Source organism: Scyliorhinus torazame, chromosome 21 (assembly GCF_047496885.1).
Source record: "Scyliorhinus torazame isolate Kashiwa2021f chromosome 21, sScyTor2.1, whole genome shotgun sequence".
NCBI lineage: Eukaryota > Metazoa > Chordata > Chondrichthyes > Carcharhiniformes > Scyliorhinidae > Scyliorhinus > Scyliorhinus torazame.
This window is the reverse complement of record NC_092727.1, coordinates 122,966,059-122,975,307: the sequence shown is the minus strand read 5'-3', so window position 1 is coordinate 122,975,307 and position 9,249 is coordinate 122,966,059. Positions and strand designations below refer to the sequence as shown.

The 9,249-nt window shown below is 45.4% G+C and overlaps 1 protein-coding gene across 5 annotated transcripts in view; it reads right to left on the bottom strand.

Annotated features, from left to right (window-relative positions):
- Window positions 1–1,003: 1,003 nt before the first annotated feature.
- cacnb1 (calcium channel, voltage-dependent, beta 1 subunit) overlaps window positions 1,004–9,249 on the bottom strand; it is a 298,678-nt gene continuing 290,432 nt past the window's right edge. For all 5 annotated transcript variants that reach the window (XM_072487438.1, XM_072487433.1, XM_072487434.1 and 2 more), the window contains one exon: window positions 1,004–5,380. In XM_072487438.1, coding sequence (XP_072343539.1) covers window positions 4,880–5,380 — 501 coding nt within the window. In that variant the 3' untranslated portion in view covers window positions 1,004–4,879. The remainder of the gene's footprint in view (window positions 5,381–9,249) is intronic.

Sequence of the window (9,249 nt, the reverse complement as noted above, 5' to 3'; positions counted from 1 at the left end):
CTACTGTTGCAGGCAGGGCATTCCACGCCCTTACTACTCTCTGATTAAAGAACCTACCTCTGACATCTGTCCTATATCTATCTCCCCTCAATTTAAAGCTATGTCCCCTCGTGCTAGACATCACCAGCCGAGGAAAAAGGCTCTCACTGTCCACCCTATCTAATCCTCTGATCATCTTGTATGCCTCTATTAAGTCACCTCTTAACCTTCTTCTCTCTAATAAAAACAGCCTCAAGTCCCTCAGCCTTTCCCCATAGGATCTTCCCTCCATACCAGGCAACATCCTGGTAAATCTCCTCTGCACCCTTTCCAATGCTTCCACATCCTTCCTATAATGCGGCGACCAGAACTGCACGCATGGAGGTAATCTGTAGCTTTCCTTAATTGCTGAGGTCAGTTGTTGTATTAGAAACTGAGGGTTGTATTTGCACCTTCCTGGTATGTATGACTCAGTATTACTGTGGACAGTATTCACCAAGCCATCATGATAACTCAAATTAGGCAGGATTACACTACATGTCACAATGCCATAGTCAAAGGACTACCAGAGTAAATATTTGTACATTCTGATGCAGCAGCAGAGTCAAGGTCCTCTTTCCTTCTGAGCTCTCCGCTGGATGTGTAGCTGCCACAAAATCAGGTTCCACATGTGTTCTCACCTCAGCCAGGAGGCCCCCTAAGCCACCAGGCCCTGGATTAGAGGAGAGGAGGAAGTGGGCAGGAGGAGGAGAGGGAAAGAGAGAAGAGAGCAGGGAGCAGAAGAAGAGAGAGGAAAGAGAGAAACAGGAGAAGCAACAATAAGGACAGAGGGGACATAATACAAAATGGTTGCACATGTGCTATCCAGCTCCACTGAGAGGGGGTGAAAGAGGAACGATTCCATTGAGCATCAGTGAACACAGAGCAGGCTCTGAATCAGACATCAGAGCTCATCCACCTCGCCTCCCTCACACTCTGTCACTCCTTCCCTTTCATTCAAAACATATTAAACGCAACACTGCACTTGAGCAGTGAAAGAAGAGTGGTGTATTTATTTCATAGTTTTGACATTGTTTACAGTGATGTGGCAATAGAATTGTTATCATTATGGATTGTGACAATTTCCCATGGCAGTGATAAACGCTGGCAAGCATTGGATTGGCCTTGGAGGTATCCATCCCCTAAGATTCTTTTCTTTCAAAGTTTCCTTTGTTGAAGCCGGTCAAAGTAATTTTATTCTTAATAATAAGGGACTGAGAGTTTCATAGAATCATAGAATTTACAGTGCAGTTGTATCTGCAGTTTGAAGCACTTCCCTTTGCTTTGTAAGCAGAGTTCCTGCATATTGATCAACAGGAAGCAGAGAGCAGAAAGCTGCTCAGAGATGAATAGGTATGAGTCTCACTTTGCTTAATCTCAGTCAGTGCTAGTGAGAAGAGAGGAACTCAAAGATGGATCTCAGGCCCCAGGTTCGATCCTGGCCCCGGGTCACTGCCCGTGTGGAGTTTGCACATTCTTCCCGTGTCTGTGTGGGTCTCACCCCACAACCCAAAAGAAGTGCAAAATAGGTGGATTGGCCAAGCTAAATTGCCCCTTAGTTGGGAAAAAAGAAATTGGGCATCTTAAATTTTTTTTAATGGATCTCAGGCGAAAGGTGCTGCTCCTAATGTTGAGCACATACTAATTTCCACTTGAGTCCTAATTGTCGGCTATTCCAGATGCATTTCTCCATCACGCGTTTTTAAATATTGCTGTTTTGTTTAATGGGTGGGGGGGGGGTGGTGAAAAAAATTCCTCGAATTATCTTTTCGCCCTCTGTCCATAGTGCTAGCCTATATTGGGCTGCAGGTTATTGAGCGCTTGAAAGCCTTGTAGTAGACGCCTCACTTGTCAGCAGGTTATTTAAGTTGGGAGAGCTTTGATCAATTCTGTTACTCTTCAGGGCCCACCTGTGTACACTTACCTGTAGGGCTCTGGGCTGACTTCACATGTCCCTAATCTCAACATTACTGAGTCTTACTGCAGATGTGGAGGTGGGGGCGAAGAGGCATTTTCACTAGACTAGTAATCCAGGGACCCATACCCTGGAGATCTGGGTTTGAATGCTGCCATGGTAGAATCTGAATTCAACAAAAACCTGGAATTAATGATGACCATGAAACTATTGTTGAAAATAAACCATCTGGTTCACTAATGCACTTTCGGGATGGAAATCTGCTATCTTTATCTGGTCTGGCCCACCACTCCAGATCTATAGCAATGTGGTTGACTCTTAAGCCACTTCGTTCAAGGGCATTCTGGGATGGGCAATAAATGCTGGCCCATGAATGAATTTTTAAAAATGGATCAAATTAGCTCATTCAGCAGAGACCTTTAGAGTAGGACATGAATTTTTGTAGAATATTGTAACACAGATGAAAGCGAGTGTGCAAACCTATTTTACATCGCTCTCCATTGAAAATAAAATCACGTGAGAAGCAAAACAAAGTACAGATCTTCTGCCACCCCTGTGCTTTGTGACTTTTGCTGGGTGGGCTATGGGTTCCGATGGTTACTGGCTGCCTATCTACACTGGACAAAAGTAACAAAAACTGCAACTGGGTCAACAATTTTTGGGAGGTGGAGAAAGAGCTGAAATAGCACCAATAAATATAGTACAACATTTCTTATTAAAATTTACATTTGAACATTTATTTATAATATATACTGGACATAGAATTTTTCAGAAATCGGCTGCAGGTAGTAATTCACCAGGGCAGCAGCAACGACCGTCATCAATCCTCTGGTCTAAGTTTTGTTAGGCGTCAAGGACAAGGAGTGCACTGCCAGCACATAAACCGATCAGTAACACAATAAAACCTCCCACAGAAAATTCAAACAGTATATCATTATAAACAATACCAAATAGCAGGGAGTGATTTTCAAAGGCCATGATTTAATTGTAGGCTCTGGACAATGGTTTTTTGAGAGTTGTACACTTTCCATTTGTATTGTTTGTTAATTTGTTTTTTTCGGATAACTACTTAATATTTCAATTTTTGGCACCTGGTTCCTCATGGCACATGAGCATCCAGTCATATTCCAGCTTTGACACAGAGTAAAGCTCCTTAAGATCTGGCCCGACAAATATACTTTCATCCCATATCACCAAATAATCACCCCCTAGTGCAGCAGTGTCCATTTTTATTCAATTTTAAAAGGTATATTCCAGTGAAGAGGCCAATTTAGCCTCTACCGGTGCCAAGTCATAGGTAACTTTGTGAGTTCCTGACTGCAGTGTATTGATAGAAGTTGCTCCAAATACTTTTTCTTCAGACCCCTTTAGCCAGCAGGAAAGAGACATTGTCACAGCACAAACTGGGTTGGATTCAAATCAAGTCCCCAAGGCCATTGTTTCAACCCACTTGTGCTTCAGGGCATCATCTGAACCCCTTGATTACATCACTGCCTTTTAAACCGCTTGCAAATATTTATTATTCTATATATGTTTACATTTTGGCATAAATTACCCTTCAAAACCCTTTCCCCCACCCCCAGACTGACCAAGGCTGATACCCCCACCTTCCCAGGGTGACTGATGTTAGCCATATTGAAAGGACAGTGACCAGCTAAGCCCCTTTGAAGCATGTCTCTCATTACCAATCTGTGCCTTGGCCATGGGAGAATAATTTCCCTGATATCCCAGTGTTAGCTTAGACTCCCTTTCACCCGTGAGGAAAGAGAGCCAGTGTCTTTTGCAAATTCAAGCTCTTGATTGGAAACAATTGGCTGACCAACATTGTTTCACAGAGCGAGCAGTGTGTGCATGTACATACAGTCTGAACTGAAAACCCAGGCAGTATTCCTAATCATAAGAATCAGTGTTGAAATGAAATAAACCATCTGCACTGTTGTTGGAGGAAGGGACAGATTCAGCATGATACTCCCTTTAACAACAGGATAACAATTATCATTTGCAGCTTCAAATATTTGTTAAATCCTTCACCCACCTTTTCCTTATCGGAAATTACTTGGGGAATCAGTAGAGGGGAAGGGGCTTTTCTATCATCAAAGTGGGTTTAATAAATAGTTTAATAAATCATCCATTAAAGATGGAGAGAAGGGGTTAAAAGAGAGGTGTGTCGAAGACATGAAAATATCCCTCCATTCTCCTCCCTCTGAGACTAGCCTTGATTAGTAAATTTGTGTCAACAAGGATTAGTCGGTGAAAGAATATTCTCGAAGGACAGCGGTCTATGGATGAGCCACTTTTTAAAGTTTTCACCTTTTATCTTCATGCTTCCACAATGTTTCCTTGAATGTTTCTAACAGGAAAATATTTTACACCCAGCGACAGTCATCCTGACTGATCTAGAAATCCTCCAATCAGACAGTGGGATTCTTGCCTTTGGCTGTTTGATTGGATTTTCATCTTCAAGCTGTCTGAAGTGATGACCACAGATCCACTGGCAGGTGAAATTGTTTTGAAAGGGATGTACAGTAATGCAGTGTACAGATTCAAGCTGTGTTTATCAAATGTGTCACGTCCTTTAAATGGTTAACAACTCACCATATCTGGTCTGGTTACCGAAACCCTGGCAGACCCAATACTGAGGCACTATGAAGAATAGGGAGAAAGAGAAGACGTGGCAATTGCATTCAAATCCGCCTCTCCTACGTCGAAGGACCACATTCAAATCAATAATTGCTGATTAACATTACATAAAACAGAGAGGCCCAGGAGTGGTGTGATTATCTAGAAAGTTTGGAAGGACGAATGCTCCGAATTCTTAAAACAATATGAACTCCTCGAATTGGACAAGTATTTCAGTGAAACAGAACTGAGCGGCGGCACAACAAGATAACAAAATTCTCCAGAGAGGAGCAGGAGAAAATCCCGAGCCGAAATGTGAGCTGCACTTTAGCAAATGTACACGTCGCGATTCCACTCCTCGATGTCGCTCTGTTTCCTGGACAAGACCTCGTCGTTGTTTTGTCGGTAGCGATCTCTGCCTTTCAGCCGGCTCCTTTGATGTCTGTTGTGGTTGTCCTCCTCCTCCTCCTCCTCCTCCTCCTCCCAGGATTCCTGCCGCTGGGCCTGTTGCCGTGAGATGCTGCACCAGCGGGCGGCAGTGCCACGTGGCTCCTCTGGGGGCTCCTGGTCCTCGTAAAGGTCCATTTCCACACAGGAGTCCCCTGGCTCGGTGTAGGCCGAGTCCTGGCTGCCCTGCGTCTCCAAGTCAAAGGTGTCCTGCCGGGAGAGGCCGCGGGACATGGCCCTCGGGTGGTGGCTGTACTGAGGCATGGAGGATGACAAGCGATGGTAGGACTGTTTAGCAGAATCATTCCGATAGTCATGCAAGCCTGTCCGATCGGGTGCTGAACAGTCATTTGATTGCTCTCCATGCACTAAGTAGGGACCCTAGTTAGTAACAGCACACCATGCAGAGAGAGAATGGGGAGGGTGGGAAAACAAGTATAGGTTAACAATAAACCACAAGCACAGTCTCTTACAGCAGATTAATAATGCAGATCAACAGCAACATGGAAACAACACAATCCCTCTCTTTTTTTTCACTAGTTCAGCATAAAGCTCAATAACGTGTTAAAAAGCAACTTTGTTTTAGCAATGTCAACATGAACTCTGACGGTTAAAACTTTTATGAATTAAGTTCCAATTAGACTAATCCAGAAATGGTATCACTTTTGCATTGAAAGAAAGCAACTTAAAGAGAAGCAAGTCCTAATTTCTGTGCAGGCACGTGGGCCACGTTATTGAGGATTCAAAGTGCCCGAGGATCTTGGTTCCATCACATGTTGGGCAGTGTGTGCAGTTCTGGTCGCCATATTAGAAAAAAATGGATATTGACGCACGGGAGAGAGGATGCAGAGAGGATTTAGAAGGATGAGGGCAGCACGGCGGCGCAGTGGTTAGCACTGCTGTCTCACGACGCCGAGGTCCCAGGTTCGATCCCGGCCCCGGGTCGCTATCCATGTGGAGTTTGCACATTCTCCCCGTGTCTGCGTGGATCTCACTCCCACAACCCAAAGAAGTGCGGGGTAGGCTGATTGACCCTTAATTGGAAAGAAAGATAATTGGGTACTCTAAATTTATATAAAAAAAAGATTTGCAAGGACGACCCCAGGATATAAATATGAGGAAAGGTTTGACAAACTGTCTCTCCTCTCTTTTAAAAAAAAAGATGGCCAAGGGGTGACCAAATAGAGGTGTTTAAAATAATGAAAGGTTTTGATGGAGTGGATACAGAGAGAATGTTCCCTCCTGTGGGACGAGCACCAATCAGAGGCCATCGATATAAGTTAGTCCCCAAGAAATCCAATCGGGAATTGAGAGCAGCACGGTCGCATTGTGGATAGCACAATTGCTTCACAGCTCCAGGGTCCCAGGTTCGATTCCGGCTTGGGTCACTGTCTATGCGGAGTCTGCACATCCTCCCCGTGTATGCGTGGGTTTCCTCCGGGTGCTCCGGTTTCCTCCCACAGTCCAAAGATGTGCCGGTTAGGTGGATTGGCCATGCTAAATTGCCCTTGGTGTCCTAAATTGCCCTTAGTGTTGGGTGGGGTTACTGGGTTATGGGGATAGGGTGGAGGTGTTGACCTTGGGTAGGGTGCTCGTTCCAAGAGCCGGTGCAGATGGGCCGAATGGCCTCCTTCTGCACTGTAAATGCTATGATAATCTATGAGAGGAAACTTCATCACCCAATGAGTGGTGAGAATGTGGAAGTCGCTGCTGCCACAGGGAGTGGCTGAAGTGGACAGCATGGACAGGGGAAAAGGAGCAAGCATATGAGGGAGAAGGGAAGAGAGGGCCACAATGATAGATTTAGATGAGGAAGAATAATGGGATGGAGCATAAACACCCGCCTGGACCAGTTGGACTGAATGACCAGTTTGTGTGTGTGTGTTTATCCAATGTAGTTCCATGAACAAGGGTTAGCAATTCATCTTGGGCATCGGCACAGAACAGATGATGTCAGAAGGGCTGAATATTGTATGCAGCTTCTGATATTTAGTTCCGTTGCCTGCACCAGAACTGTGGCACTCAGAATGCTGCCCAGGCTGAGCCCAGCTGACCAGGAAGTGTTGTAGACCTTTGTAGCCACTCCGTCCCAGCCAGTGCTATTCGGACGATGACTGCAATCTTTCAGCAACTTGGTCGAAATTTGTTTTGACTTTTAAACAGCAGACATTACCCCTGCAAGGGCCGGCCAACACCCACCACTGTAAAAATGTTGCAATGGGAATTGAAAAACGTAAAGCGAGTGTCTGAATCATCAACACTAAACTACAATACCAACTATGGAAATTCACCGCAGCAGGTTTTACGGGATATAAATTAGTCCCGGACAATAATCAGACGCAGGGCAGCTGATTCGCTATCACTCGCTTTACGGTCAGGCCCAAGAGGAATGTACATCAATTTGCATCTGTTACTTTCAACTTTCTGAGCACATCCATCCTTTAATGGACTAGGGAGTCCACAGACACTGAAAATTGGCAACAAAAAAAAGTCAGAAAATGCTTTGAATTCACGGGAGCTCTGTCAGTTGGGTGCTAGTTGGACCCATTAGCAACTGTCAAACCTGTGTTGACTGGAGTGTTAAGCTGTCACTCCCCTTCAGACTCTGCAATGGTTGCGGTATTTGTTTGTTAGGTGCTCCATCAGGCGACAGGGGTTTTCCAGATACGCTGTGAGGCATAAGTGACCTTAAGTCCATATAGACAACATCCACTGCCCTACCTGCATCAATCATCTTTGTGACCTCCTCGAAAAACTCTATCAAGTTAGTGAGACACGACCTCCCCTTCACAAAACCATGCTGCCTCTCACTAATACTCTTTTTTTCTGGGCCATAAAGGCAATGCTCCCCCCCCCCCCCCCACCCCCCCCCCCCCCCCCCCCACCCCCTCGGCGCCACACTGAATAGTTTGTCCTTGACCTTTCTGGCTAGGAGGAGAGATTGGATCGGCAGGGGCCTTAGAACCAAGGCAACTAAGACGTGACCTAATTGAGTTGTGCACAATTATGAGAAGCCTAGACAGGGTAGACAAGAAAGGCGTGTTTGCCCTAGCAGAGAGGTCAATTACCAACAGGCATGGATTTAAAGTGATTGGTAGAAGGATTAGAGGGGACATGAGGGAAAGGTCTTTCACCCAGAGGCTGGGGGGCTTCTGGAAACCACTGGCTCGGCTCGTGATTTAGGCTGAAACGCTCAACTCATTTAAAAGGCACCTGGATCGTATGTGCTGGAACCTGCAAGGCTATGGACCAGGCGCTGGAAAATGACTGGCTAGTTTTTTGGTTTTAATTTTTGGCAGGCGCAGGCATGATGGGAAGAATGGCCTCTTTCTGCACCGTAATCTTTATATGGGTCTATGGTTCTTGTGCTTTACTAAACACACAGAACCATTACTGAGTCCCAAGAGGATCACTTTCACCTCACTCATGGCCGGGAAACACTTGAGGCACTGGCTGAACATCAATGGAGAGTGGGTTGTAAAAGCAGAGTTACACTCACTCCCATCAGTCTCCCTGACATTGGGGTCAGGTTAAAATAGCCTCCTGTTACATTCTTTCCCCCCCCCCCCCACCCCACCCCACCTTTGATTTCATTTTTGTCCCAACTAAACAAATTGGAACTTAAGGTCACACACAGGCAACCTGAGAGGAAATTGCTGAGGCCTTGTCAGAAATCTTTGGATCCTCACTGTCTTCAGGTGATGTCCCGGAGGACTGGAGAATAGCCAATGTTGTTCCTCTGTTTAAGAAGGGTAGCAAGGATAATCCAGGGAACTACAGGCCGGTGAGCCTTACTTCAGTGGTAGGGAAATTACTGGAGAGAATTCTTCGAGACAGGATCTACTCCCATTTGGAAGCAAATGGACGTATTAGTGAGAGGCAGCATGGTTTTGTGAAGGGGAGGTCGTGTCTCACTAACTTGATAGAGTTTTTCGAGGAGGTCACAAAGATGATTGATGCAGGTAGGGCAGTGGATGTTGTCTATATGGACTTCAGTAAGGCCTTTGACAAGGTCCCTCATGGTAGACTAGTACAAAAGGTGAAGTCACACGGGATCAGGGGTGAGCTGGCAACGTGGATACAGAACAGGCTAAGTCATAGAAGGCAGAGAGTAGCAATGGAAGGATGCTTTTCTAATTGGAGGGCTGTGACCAGTGGTGTTCCACAGGGATCAGTGCTGGGACCTTTGCTCTTTGTAGTATATATAAATGATTTGGAGGAAAATGTAACTGGTCTGATTAGTAAGTTTG